Below are 14747 nucleotides of genomic sequence, written 5' to 3' on the forward strand. Positions count from 1 at the left end.
CAATTAACGTAGCTGAGTTCCTATGGACTCGAGTGGGCTTATCAACTGTTGGAATGAGATAGCAACTTTGTAAGGACATTAAGAAGTCATGGCTAATTTGAGATGTTTCGCATTTCAATAGATCTATGTTGAAATCGCCCATGATAAATACATTTTTATTAAGAGATGTCAATTTTTCGATGGTTTCTTCGTAGTAAGACATGAACTGATCCGGAGAATTGTGTTGGCGATATATTATACCACAGACAATGTTTTTGTTATTTGCAAAAGATATTTCAATCCAAGGGGCTTGAAAAGCTTCATTACAGATCTTTTCTAAAACTGTGTAATTTAGTGATTCGTGAATGAAAAGGCCAACACCTCTAGATGCTAGAGGTGTTGGGACAAAGTCGAAAACATATCCCGGTATGCAAGAAAAAGGCCCGTTCTCATTTGAATTCAACCTGGAGGTAAGTGTCCTTCCGCGCTTTTGTCATCATAGAACAGTTTCACCCTTTCAATGCCAGAAGTGGCCAAAGTCAACATTAAACAGGATCCAAATTTTATTTGGCAATTGTGAAATTCAGTGTTATTGTGAACAAAATTCAGTGTATTGTCAGCAAAAGCTCCTCTCTACTTTTATATCTTAGATTCGTTTACAAACGAAGATAGCACGAAGCTGGAGGAAATCACAACTTCAGTTTTGAAACCCACCAAGAACAGAGAAGAGCGTAAAGAGCGAGTCAAAAAGTACCTTCAGTGGGTAAGAACGATTACAACTTACTAATAATCGGTTCTTTTTACTCTGGAACGAGCGACAGGTTTGAGGCTGGGTGAAGGCCACCGCCCCAAAGTTTTTCGCCCAATTTTCCTTTTCCAAATGATTTAAGGCCAGAGTTTCTTCCTTCCAATTACTTTTTAACTTAAAATTCATCAGGTACATATAACTTTGGTTACAATGGATTGTAGTGGGTACGGGATATGACGTCATAAGTGACCTAAAGTCAAGCCAGTGTTAAACACAAATGCCGGGTGAACCAAAGATTCAGTGGCAAAACAACTTTCAAGAGGAGAAATTTAAAAACAACTTCATATTCCAGTGGCATAATTAATTATAATTATATAGAGCATAAGGTTTTCGCACAAAACAACAACTTGAGCTACGCGTTAAACCGCGCGACATGATTTCCTAGAAAGTACGCAATCCTCCAGTCGAAAGACAACACCATTAGCACAAAGGCATTAAGAGATTAGACGAATTGTTCAAATTATATGAGTTTTCCGCAAGCAAACCGCTTTCCCTACGACTTGAAGTGTGTTGAACGTTTCCTTTATCCTGAATAGCCAATGGTTATGGGCTGTTCAGGGTACCGGTGTTTGCTGAAATCACTAATAGGCATCCATTCCGATGCTATGGTAGTAGTATAGATGGGACCAGTCTGGCCCTTTTTTGAAGTAGTATCTCTTTAGTGAATCAAGGTCGATGACGTTTTTATCTCATGAATTAAAAGCAGTGGTGTCTCAATAAGATAATCTCAAAAGGTATTTTATGTAGTGACTAGTATACGTATGGCGTGTTTGACGGGCTTTTAGTTATTTTTAATATGATGTAACTTGAAGAGATCATTTCTTTATTTGGGTATCACAATATCATACATTATTTTAAGGCGTAGGGATCATAGCGATATTTTTTATGTGATTGGTAGAATACGTCCTCTTGCCCATTCACTTTTAACGTTTGAACAACGAAAGAGTCGCTAACTCGCCTGCAGCTGACTTAAAATCACTGTTACCTAGGAGCACGCTAGATGAACGTGCGCATCAGCAGACACTGTACTGAGCCAATCTACCAATTAAGCACAAAATTTTCAACTCATCGCTTTGCAGTTTGAAGAAGCGCTGTCAACAACGCCAAGAGATCCAGAGGGCAAGAGAGAGTTGACTCTTGACAAGCCTCTCAATGATGCAGATTGTGAATTTCTACGAACCATTTTCGTACCTGCCACGAAGAATCATTCAATGTTCAGTTTCCCGATATTCTTTGACGAAGAAAAACTTCAGGGATATGCAATTGTTTTGAAGATTATCTCTGGTAAGATATGACAGGTGACACATAGACAGGAAAAACAGAACACGAGAAACTCTCCTGGACTTTTGGTCACTAAATTGAAAACGAGGTTTTTTTCCAAATACAGCTTGTGCTAACTGCTCTGCCAATATAGTTGATTCAGTGGAAAAACCGGCCGGCTGAGAAGTCCCCTTCAGGACAAAATTACAGTGTTCTTTTCTGCAATGCTTTAGCTCTTGTGCTATGGAATGATGTAGGTTAATTAATAGAATGATTATGATCACGATAATAATAGCAACCAGTTACTGAAAACTAATCAAAGTCATTAACGCGAAAAAAATTATGATTTCGATTGTTGCTAATAAAAATCTTTTAGATTATATTGATTATAAGAAGGATTAGGACCATGTCATCAAAGGTCGGATAAAGACCATGGCATGTAGGGAATTAAGTAACAAATACGATCACCTCCAGCGAGCCATTTACTATGTTAGCATAGGAAATGTGAGGGTATGGAAAAAGAGCCTTTAAAAGCGTTTCGCATGTATTTCTTTTGGATGTACAAGCCAACTTTTTTTACACCATAACTTTTTATGGCCAGGTTTAAGTATATCAATTTTGTCGTAGATTGTCTGCGCTAGTTTTAACTACAGTTGTTAACAATTTTCGCTGGGTTGAGCTTTGTTTGATTTTGAGACTGTAGCAATAATTTTCAGTTATTGAACTGTCTTTTAAGTTTTCTTTCTCAATGTACTGAACAGATTTGTCGGAGGAAACCTGGGATGAGATTGAGAAAGTCTGGGCCGAGAAAGACGAGGCTTCGGAGTAAAACAAATGACTGAAATGGCTGACTGCGTTAAGGAACAATTTTGCGATGGCATCTTTTGTCAACGTTGAAGCAGCGAGATGTAATCAGAATTTGAAATAATATTGTAAAAGGGAAAAAATACAGGGTGTCCCAAAAGTTCGTTCCTCTATGTTATAAGTCTGTATCAGTTCGATTGGACTTGGTAAGCAAATCATTTAAACAAAAGTTGTGACTTTCAAACTAATTCACTATTTTCATCCTTGTTGTGCTATCATTTGACTCGAATATTCGATTTGTGTACTTCCGCGCCAAAGGTGCGCGTGCGCGAGTATATTTTCCAGCCACATAGTTTTTGTATTTTATAGCCCGAATTGCTCGAACTCCTTCCTTGTTTTTTGTGAATATCACGAAAGATTAACTTCCTTAACGTAAAAACGTTCTAATACGTGAGAACATAAGCATGTATACTTCAATTTATTGGCTTATCTGTTGAAGAAACTGCTAAAAAAACTGGGAAAATCCAAATGTTGGGTGATTAAAATGAACATGGAGAAATGAAGCTTTTGAAGGCAAGAAACGAAGGAGAAGACCAAAAGTCCTAAATAATGCAGTTAAAATAGTTTTAAAGAAGGCTAGATACAAAATAGGAGACTCGACGAGGAAGCTCTCACATAGTTAGCAAGCAAAGTCTAGAAAGGATCATGAAAAGCTGTTTAAAATGTTTAAAATTACTAAAATTAGAGGCCCCTGACATGGCAAAAAAACCTCTGCTTAATCTGCTAAGTAACGCCCAGCTCGTCTCAAATTTGTAAGGAAGTTCAAAAGCCTTCCTGTGGAAGGAGGCCGGTATGATTCTCTTTTTTGGATAAATGCCCAAAATATATATTTTGTTCAGCTGCCTAAACTAAACAAATATTGTTTGAGGCCTGCACTGGCTTCTACGCAGCAGGTGATAAAAAAGCTCAAAATGGATCATCTGTGGGTCTACACGCAATCCCACTTCATGCCGCAACGGCTACAGAATGTGATAAAAAAAAACAAAAACAAAAACAAAAAGGGCATGCCAGTTACTGAAATTTTGAATACATGTACTCAATAGAGAGATAAACATCTGCTAGAAATTTGATGTAAAAATAAAGTTTTGATAAAACGTTATTGTGCATGAAATTAGAGGAACGAACTTTTGGGACACCCTGTGTCTTACCTTTAATCCAAGTCATTATCACGTGACGGTCTCAGCACAATTACACACGTGTACCATTGTCCCCATTGAGACTGAACAGAAGGGAAAGGAGTGAAGAGTTCCTTAAGTGTTTTAACAACATTATGACCGGAATTTTTTAAGTTGCCTCGTTAATTTTGTAAAACATTAAACACAAGTGAAAGCTATCACAGCTAAAATACTTAAGACTTAGTTAATGGTAAGTTTTTAATTTGAACTATATCTACTCAAAATCGACGGAAAAATATCAATATAAAAGGGATATATCACGGTTTGTGCATCAGATAGGGCTCGTTTATGGTTTGTCTCTTTGTTTTGTGCCACCAATGGTTGCGCACGTAAAATCGACACCAACGCCTGATGAATGCCAGCGGTCAAACTCCCGAGGGGGGTTCGGTGGGATGTACCCCCTATAATGGTCTTTACGCGGAGGCTCCCCGGAATGGGGTACCTTTGTCAGGTTTCAGGTATATGAAAGGGTACGGAAATCTGTTATTTCGCTTTGTAAAAAAGACACTCCAAGGGGTAACATGTATTTAATCGCGGTGAAAAACTCGGTCGAGAAAACGTTCTGGTTTATCGTCCCCCAGAAGGTGCAATATCATCGGATTATATTAATCAGAAGTAAATAACCGAGATAGATGTCCACAATGTTAGAGTTTTGAGCTAAACGACAAATAAACGTGAAATAATTTTATTAGTTTTATCCAGTAGAAAGAAAGATTTGTCTTGTGCCTTTTTCAATGTGGACTGATGGTGGGTGTAAACAAACCGGCAATTAACGGAGCTCTTTTCACCTCTCTGTACCCAAGGAGGATTATCACCTCTCAATCTCAACCTTGGGAGATTATCACTTCGAGAGAGGATCACCACTTCTCGCTACCCTGGGGGATTATCACCCCCTAATGACGATCATCACCTCTCACGACACTGAGAATTATCACTCCGAGGAAGGATTGTCACCTCTCGCTACCCGGGGGGATCAACACTCCAAGAGAGGATTAGCACCCCCACTACCCCGAGGGACTATCACTCTGAGGGAGGATAATCACCTCTCTTTACCCTGGGGGATTATCACTCAGACAGAGGATTATCACCCCTCACTACCCTGAGGGATTATCACTCTGACAGAACTCTGTCTTACGCATCAAGCAAGGTGAAGTGAGTATTAAGCTCATTTTTGAAAAAGATGCTTTCCGAGATGGGATTTCCGATAAGAACCCTATAAGCAAACCAGCCAAACAAAATATTCTTGGTAGCAGCTGTATTTCAGTTTGTACATCAAGTGGAAAACGACATTTAAAACCACCACAAGATGACACAACACTCTGTCAGCTTCAGCTATCGAAAAACAAGTTTCCAGATGCTGCATAAATTTTCCGCATGAACTCACGTGTCATATTTTGACTAATCAGAGCATACTATATATAGAGTGTTTTCACTCACGTGGCCAGCATCTATTTTTGCATAAAAAGGAACTCAACTCCCACAGGACTGGTTTGGGACAACAACGTGGCCACCGTTTCATTGTTTTGGGACACCAATATGGCCATCAAAACGTCATGTGAAAACACTCTATAGATTTAGCCAGGGCTAAAAGAAAAGCTCTCGTTAGTCTAATATCTATAGTTTACTCAAATAAAATATAAAATCGTGTAATGCTAAACGGCGACGGCAACGAAAACAGCCAAAAAGAATCTGTAGGTCTAATTAGTAAAAAAAAAGAACTTTGCTCGAGAAGCACACTTTTTTGGACATTTCTTTGCCGTTTTTTGGCACGACTGCAACGAGAAACTTCCGAGGATGCCTATATACTAAGCCCGAACTCGACTCAGAACTCGACAGTTTTTCGCTTTCCCGCCATTTTCACGCCCTGTAATTTCCTTGACCATAAACGGGAGGGTTTTCGTGGCAATCATGGAAGCTAGGAAAGCTCGAGTTAGGGTTTGGTTAGGGTTAGGGTTAGGGTAAGGGTTAAGTTAGGGTTAGGGTTAGGGTTAGGGATAGCTTAGGGTGAGGGCTAGGGTTAAGTTAGGTTAGGGTTAGGTTGGGAATCTATCACTCTGACAGAACTCTGTCTTACGCATCAAGCAAGGTGAAGTGAGTATTAAGCTCATTTTTGAAAAAGATGCTTTCCGAGATGGGATTTCCGATAAGAACCCTATAAGCAAACCAGCCAAACAAAATATTCTTGGTAGCAGCTGTATTTCAGTTTGTACATCAAGTGGAAAAAGACATTTAAAACCACCACAAGGTGACACAACACTCTGTCAGCTTCAGCTATCGAAAAACAAGTTTCCAGATGCTGCATAAATTTTCCGCATGGACTCACGTGTCATATTTTGACTAATCAGAGCATACTATATATAGAGTGTTTTCACTCACGTGGCCAGCATCTATTTTTGCATAAAAAAGGAACTCAACTCCCACAGGACTGGTTTGGGACACCAACGTGGCCACCGTTTCATTGTTTTGGGACACCAATATGGCCATCAAAACGTCATGTGAAAACACTCTATAGATTTAGCCAGGACTAAAAGAAAAGCTCTCGTTAGTCTAATATCTATAGTTTACTCAAATAAAATATAAAATCGTGTAATGCTAAACGACGACGGCAACGAAAACAGCCAAAAAGAATCTGTAGGTCTAATTAGTAAAAAAAAAAGAACTTTGCTCGTGCAGCACACTTTTTTGGGCTTTTCTTTGCCGTTTTTTGGCACGACTGCAACGAGAAACTTCCGAGGATGCCTATATACTGAGCCCGAACTCGACTCAGAACTCGACAGTTTTTCGCTTTCCCGCCATTTTCACGCCCTGCAATCTCCATGACCATTAACAGGAGGGTTTTCGTGGCAATCATGGAAGCTAGGAAAGCTCGAGTTAGGGTTTGGTTAGGGTTAGGGTTAGGGTAAGGGTTAAGTTAGGGTTAGGGTTAGGGTTAGGTTAGGGTGAGGGATAGGGTTAAGTTAGAGTTAGGGTTAGGTTGGGTTTAGTGTTAGGGTTAAGCCTGGTTTCCTTAATTATGATCGTGGAGATCGTCCCAATCGTCCCAGTAGTCGCAAGTAAAAGGGAACTTAAGATCCGACGACGGCGACGCTGACGGGATCGTCAAACAAAGCAATAGGTTAAGATTAGCAAAACAATAACTTGGCACGTGCATCACGCTTTTTTGTACATTTCTTTGCCGTCATTGTATGACTAGGACTTGAAAATGCCTAATTTTGCGTTTTCTGGATTTGCGTAAACAAGCTGCTACGAAATTTTCGTTCCCATTCTGAACTTGGATATGGTTTTTAGGAATTCAACTCCAAGAGAGTTCGCCTACATTTGAGAAAGTAAATGAGTTGGAACTGTCGCAACGAAGTTTGAATGAACATGAATTTAATTTTTAAGCGATGTTTTCGCTGTTTTCGCCGTCCTTAATGTTTAGACGATTGAAAAGATCATATGGAAACGCTAACCGGACGATCACAAACGACCTGGGCGACTGAAACGACCTCGATCGCTTGGATTGAATTGAGTTTTATATGGTCGACGATTGGGGTGATCATGTAAATTTTTTAGCGGTCATATGGAAAAGCTCTCAGACAGCTAAGACGATTGGGACGATCCAAGGCTATCCCAGAAATCCTCACTTTTATTCTAGTAATCGAGAATAAATTCGGCCTTGACGGCGCTGCAGTCGAAAAAAAATAATACAAAAACGTTCGCACCAAGTATGGGCGCTCTTTGAAATTAGCTAAATTCAGAAATATCAAGTTCTAGAAGTGATACTACAGTCGTGGAACTCTTCTAGCAGCTCGACGCCGTAAAATCGAGAGAAAAAGCAGATAGCGGGGAACGAAGTTCGCTCTCCGATTAAAATCCATGATTATGTTATGCTTGTTTGCGAAACACGCGCAAAAATTCTATTGTCTCACCCAAAGACATCGCTGACGCCCCCGTGTGTCTTGTCTTTAAGGCGATCGAGGCGATCATATGGAAACCAGGTTTTAGAGTAAGGTTAGGATAAGGGTGAGGAGATTACGAGTCAGGTTAGGTTGATGTTAGTTTATCTAGAAAGTTCCAGAAACTTCCTAGTTACACGTTTTATGTGTTCCTGTTCACTTTTTTCTTTCGCTGCCGCTCATTTTTACCTTGATGGCCGCTAGCATTTTTCCTTTTTCTGACCACCGCTATAAAATTTTGATGTTTTTCTTCCAAAGAAATTGGTCTCCTTTGTTTTTTACTCTCGCTCTAACTCTGTCTCTATTATCCATGTCAATGTAGACAATAAAATTTAATCGAAAGAAAGAATCGGCTTTGTTGTTGTTGTTTTTATCGCTAAAAGTCCGAGAAGCTATGCGATTTACTGCCGAAACGTATCGAAACGTACGGGTACTCAAAATGCAAAATTCAATCCCGGCTTACATGAAGGGGTGGACCTACGTAGGGAAGTACGCCTCACGGACGATTTTCTCAGAACCAAAATTTCTTGGATGCATAGATTGCCAAATTTTCTTACCCATGGTGCTCCTCTACGCGCCCTTCGCGCACGCGAGAGCTCTGCTATTAAAACAACCTCAAAAAAACAGGTTTAGTTGTGACTCGCAGAGCCACAAGGCGGGGATACGCAGGCACTAAAACGAATCTTCAGATTGTGTTGAATACCCAAAAAATATCTTTTAAATCAAGCCACCCCAAAAAATACTTGCCAAAGTTTCCTACCCAAAAAAATCCCGGAAGAGAAGATTTCTATTATCCCCGTCAATTGAGATCCCCAACACGCTCCCTTTCCCCCGGGCCAGGCTTTCTTAAAATCTCGCCATTGCGTGGGCAAAAATACTCTATTCAATGACTTGTTTGTATCAGTTTTAAAGGTGGAAGCAGATGCAGGAATCAATATCCCCTTGCATTTCCTCTCTCAGATGAAAGGAAAATACATAAATGTGACTATCCCTCCAAATATAGCAACAAGGACGGATAAACGTGGTCCAATCCTGTTCCAGGGTTGCCGTGTCGTCTTGAACAAGGACAAAAATCGATTGGAACTCCCCAAGGGAGAGTTTGTTGGTAAACCTGTAAACAGATGTAAAGAAGACGAGGAGGAAGATTACAAAAACACCGCAGTCAGCTTGGTGGGGGACATGGAGAGCTCTTTCATAGGTAAGATCAATATTTGTTTTCGGTTAAACTATTCTCGACTTTTAGTGACCAACCCCGTCGCTAGAGTTATACCTCTCTTTCCACGAATCTGTATGTATTTACATTATTTTAAATTCCTCTTAAAATAGTACTCAGGGAGATCTAGAATGGAATACACTTAATTAATTCAAAATGGCGGATCCAAGATGGCTTATGGGTCCAGTTTCTTTAACAATAAATGACTTCAGAATGACATCACTTCTATTGTTTAATTAGCAATTAATGAATTCGGCTTTCGTAGGATATGAAGAATAAGGCAGATCGATAACAACCTCCGAAAAAACATAGCTGAAACATGCTTACCTGCATCGATGTTAAGTTCATCTTCGATACTGTACGTTTAGGTTTGTCCAGCTCCGCAAATATTCTCCAAATAGCAGAAGTCGCCCTCTGAGTTGTCTTCTTGCTGTTTTTGCCATGTTTTTAGCTATTATTTCCCCTAGTTCCAGCTGTAGTTCTTACTCTTGAAACGAGTGAAATGTCCGCCATTTTTTTTTTCACAACCAAAACAACTCAATCTCGTCCCCAGGTCTTCTCAGTAACAGTGCCTTAACTTGTAGCGGGCTGCATTTTTAACGTCATTTCCTCGTTAAATACAAAATTCTTCCAAATTTGGTCGCCAGTAACTGGTTATGGTGAAATATGCGTGTGCTTTTAGCCAATCAGAATTGGGGAAATATTTTGAATGAATAATAAAAATTATTAATGTGATGGCCAACATTATTTTTGAGTTCATCATACAGGTTTTTCATTTAAGTATTCTTCACTTAATTGCTTACTTTGAGACAACACGACGACAGCAATATGATGTCTAAAATTACTTCATTGTGTCAAAAATCTTTGAAGTTAGAGAGGGGCTGGGGCTCTGACCCCCCTCCTCCCCCTCCTCGGGTCTCAGATGGTCCTTTGGACCAACCTGGAGGTAAGTGTCCTTCCGCGCTTTTGTCATCATAGAACGGTTTAACCCTTTCAATGCCAGAAGTGGCCAAAGTCAACATTAAACAAGATTCAAGATTGGCAACTGCGAAATTCAGTGTTATTGTGAACAAAATTCAGTGTATTGTCAGCAAAAGCTACTCTCTATTTTTATATCTTAGATTCGTTCACAAACGAAGATAGCACGAAGCTGGAGGAAATCACAACTTCAGTTTTGAAACCTACCAAGAACAGAGAAGAGCGTAAAGGGCGAGTCAAAAAGTACCTTCAGTGGGTAAGAACGATTACAACTTACTAATAATCGGTTCTTTTTACTCTGGAACGAGTGATTGGTTTGAGACTGGGTGAAGGCCACCGCCCCAAAGTTTTTCGCCCAATTTTCCTTTTCCAAATGATTTAAGGCCAGAGTTTCTTCCTTCCAATTACTTTTTAACTTAAAATTCATCAGGTACATATAACTTTGGTTACAATGGATTGTAATGGGTACGGGATATGACGTCATAAGTGACCTAAATTCAAGCCAGTGTTAAACAAAAATGCCGGGTGAACCAAAGATTCAGTGGCAAAACAACTTTCAAGAGGAAAAATTTAAAAACAACTTCATATTCCAGTGGCATAATTAATTATAATTATATAGAGCCTTTCATTTAAAATTCACCTAGAAAATAAACGCAAACAAATCCGAAGGTTTTCCCACAAAACAACAACTTGAGCTACGTGTTAAACCACGCGACATGATTTCCTAGAAAGTACGCAATCGTCCAGTCGAAAGACAACACCATTAGCACAAAGGCATTAAGAGATTAGACGAATTGTTCAAATTATATGAGTTTTCCGCAAGCAAACCGCTTTCCCTACGACTTGAAGTGGGTTGAACGTTTCCTTTATCCTGAATAGCCAATGGTTATGGGCTGTTCAGGGTACCGGTGTTTGCTGAAATCACTAATAGGCATCCATTCCGATGCTATGGTAGTAGTATAGAAGGGATCAGTCGGGCCCTTTTTTGAAGTGGTATCTCTTTAATGAATCAAGGTCGATGACGTTTTTATCTCATGAATTAAAAGCAGTGGTGTCTCAATAAGATAATCTCAAAAGTTATTTTATGTAGTGACTAGTATACGTATAGCCTGTTTGACTGGCTTTTAGTTATTTTTAATATGATGTAACTTGAAGGGATCATTTCCTTATTTGGGTATCACAATATCATACATTATTTTAAGGCGTAGGGATCATACCGATATTTTTTATGTGATTGGTAGAATACATTCTCTTGCCCATTCACTTTTAACGTTTGAACAACGAAATAGACGCTAATTCGCCTGCGGCTGACTTGAAATCACTGTTACCTAGGAGCACGATAGATGAGCATGCGCATCGGCAGACACTGAACTGACCCTTCACCGGCGAAAATTGTCTGATTGGTCGACGCGCGACCACGTGACATTGCCAAATTCAAAATGGCGGCAATACATCCATCGTTTGTTTATTCCCGTGGAAAGAAGTGAAATTGCGGCTATAATATGAGTTGCAAATGCATATACGGATATTTTTAGAATAGCCTAGACTTTTTATTATCCTTTTTCACCTATTCCTATGGGGTTCGTTCCCTGCGATGCTCGCGTTTTGGCCGGTTTACCGGATTCAACTTTGCACCCTTCACGATCACGAAGGCCAACAATATTTTTGATGAAAGCCGGGTCACTAGAAAGAACGGGCTTTGTTCACAGCTCTATGCAGCGGAGAAATAAGACACTATGGGTCCTTTGAAATTGCTTAGACACCTGGAAGTTATTTTGTTACTTTTTTTTACCGAAAAGATAAAGCAAAATTATGTCTTCTCCAGCAAGACTTTCTAATTTATAAAAAAAGCTTGAACATGAGCTAAATGAACTGTAGTGTCTGCATTCATGTTCTTTTCATTGCAATTTTAATATCAACCCCTAACTTTAAAGCCGTCTATGATCGAGCAGGTTTTTTTTTTCTTTTTTTCTTTTCAATGGTTACTGTGCTTGATCTGAATAAGATAATGAAATTTTTAAAATTAGGGCAATACTATACCTAAAAGAAGAGAACTTTGATTGCAAATATGTTAGTTGGAAAAAATACTGATTATACTATATGATCTTTTTACTATATAGGTTAGAAAAGTGATGAGTAGTCAAAAGTGCTACAAAGGAGTAAAAACCCAGATCTTTCCATTAATAAATTTTATTGACACTGTCAGGGACATATACTTTGCTTGAATACACATTTGTTCTTCAAAAATCTTGTTTGTGAAGCTGCACTTTGTTTGATTCAGGATCAATCAATCTTTTCTGAAGAGAAATGAACAATAAAGTATGTTAGCATGTCACTACTTCAACACTGCCTTAGCCAACAACTAAGAAGAAACTCAACTTCATATAATGCGAGTTCCAAAGCCGCCTACTATTATTTTATTATGAGCCTGCTACTTAAAAACTTTTTGACAGCCCTGATATTGCACAGTAAATAAACACTGTTGGATATACACATGCAAGCGGTCCATGACCATCATGCTACCTATCCCTTAATCAAAAAACCTACAAATCGCCTTTTGCTGACTTTTTCACCTGATTTTGCATTAAATAGCCAGATTTGGTTGTTTTATGCTGAAAAGTAGATTTTTCTCAAAAAGCTTGGTACTTTGCTTACAGCTACAGCGTACAGTGTAGAGCAGTCCCCTTTTGCTACGGCCCAAAGACTGGACACAGTGAACTCAAATGCTGTATTAGCCAATGGAATAATTCTAAGATGCATTTATGCTGTAGTAGCTAATAACATAAGATGTAAGAACCTGTGTTCCTGTTTCTTTATGATTCGTTTTACAAGGGATTTGAATCAGAGATCGTTAACATTGCCAGTGTCAAGTGCTTGCTTGTCAGGCGAGTCGGATGCGACAGTTACACCTCAAGATAACTATCTTATCAGCTAATACAGTGTTACTACATGTACATTCAAATTATTATTTCTTAGCTAATACACTGTTTGGGTTCTCTGTGGACAAAGAAAACTGTCTGTAATAATGAGCTGTCCATAAAGTGGTGCTTATAATTTCATTTACCAGTAGTTCTCTTTATCTTAATATTCCAGATGATATAAAAATTTAATTACGAACAACTTACCATTTGAAACTGGCTACAGTGTTGATGGGATGCTACAGTGTACAATAATACTCTGAAGGGTCTGACTGCACTCTTATCGATCATAGTCATTGCCTCCTGTGAGCCAATTCATGGATGAATTTGATACATGTACAAAAGAAAATCCAACACTCAACAATCAGAAAGATGTAATACTATGTGACCTCATGATGGAACTTAAAGAAAGGAAATGTATATTATTTTTAAGTTACATGTATTTTCTTACCCTTTTTTTAAGTTATGTAAATTGGTCTTTTGTTGAAGAAAATGAAACAATGTCAAAAATTAATGTTTTGCTGTGCATGCACCAATCATGCAACCATGAATTTGACAAAGGTTTGGAATTGAAAACTGGACAAGTTTGTACTTAATGTACCAAATTTCTCACCGGCTGAAACTAACAAGCATGATGTGCCAATTCTTGGCTCTAGCTGACATTGTAAATAAGAAAACCCATATTTTGGAAAGCATTTTTTGGCAAAACAAGAACTGATTATGCGTATACATATTATAAAACTTAAAAGTACTCAATCACAATTAATAAATACACAGTACAGGTAAACCCCCAATGCTAGCAATCTTCTGTGACCCAAAGACGGCAAGTATGCTGGTGTAAAAAAAAAAATAATAACTCCAAGGATTGCTCTACAGAGATATAACCATCCCTTTTCAGGGCTGTCATTACGTTTTGAAACAGCCATAGCAAATGAAGATTCACCCAATACAGATCCCAAAAATTTAAATTACCACCTTCAGCTTTCCACTTTGATCACCTGTAACATCAAGTGAGCTCAGCTGTAACAGGTGTTATGGGTTACGGCCCCTAATGACAGCTCTGCCTTTTTATTTTAGACAATTCTCAGTTTATGAAAAGCCAAAACATTTTTATTCATTCATTACATGTAGATCTCATTACACTTTTATCCTTCTTTGGAACATTACCTGCTATTTTTCAAGATTATTTCACAAAAAAAGACTTTACATAATTATCACAAATATACCTGATCAGCATCTAATATAAAATTTTATTCTAATATTGTAGTCAATTTTTTATTGCAGTTAATTTATAATTTTCTGTTCTTTTTGTGTATGGCAATGTATGCTAAAAATAAAAGAAAAAAAAATATTTATGCTGAGATACAAAATTAACTGTGCACAACATACACGTATACATAGATTAACAGCCAAAGAATTCTCAGTGAAATACAGAGGGGCAAATTATTATGGAACAATCCACCTGAAATGGCTGATTAAAAAAGATGTCTAAGTACGAGTACAGAATAACTTCCAGCAAACGTTCAGCAAATAGTTTAAATTGTAATATAAGGTGCCAAACATGATAGGGCCATTTTTGTTCTCAGTTAAAAAAACAACTTTGTGCACGCATAA

The 14747-nt window shown here is 38.5% G+C and overlaps 1 protein-coding gene and 1 pseudogene across 1 annotated transcript in view; both read left to right on the forward strand.

Annotated features, from left to right (window-relative positions):
• LOC140933317 (uncharacterized) overlaps positions 1–14747 on the forward strand; it is a 225109-nt pseudogene that overhangs the window by 160141 nt on the left and 50221 nt on the right.
• LOC140934542 (uncharacterized) overlaps positions 1–14747 on the forward strand; it is a 35786-nt gene that overhangs the window by 19107 nt on the left and 1932 nt on the right. The window contains exons 5-8 of the mRNA XM_073384148.1: positions 630–742; positions 8937–9222; positions 10112–10183; positions 10359–10471. Of these exons, the coding sequence (XP_073240249.1) occupies positions 630–742; positions 8937–9222; positions 10112–10183; positions 10359–10471 (584 nt within the window). The remainder of the gene's footprint in view (positions 1–629; positions 743–8936; positions 9223–10111; positions 10184–10358; positions 10472–14747) is intronic.

This window comes from Porites lutea, chromosome 4, assembly GCF_958299795.1.
Source record: "Porites lutea chromosome 4, jaPorLute2.1, whole genome shotgun sequence".
NCBI classification, from domain to species: Eukaryota; Metazoa; Cnidaria; class Anthozoa; order Scleractinia; family Poritidae; genus Porites; species Porites lutea.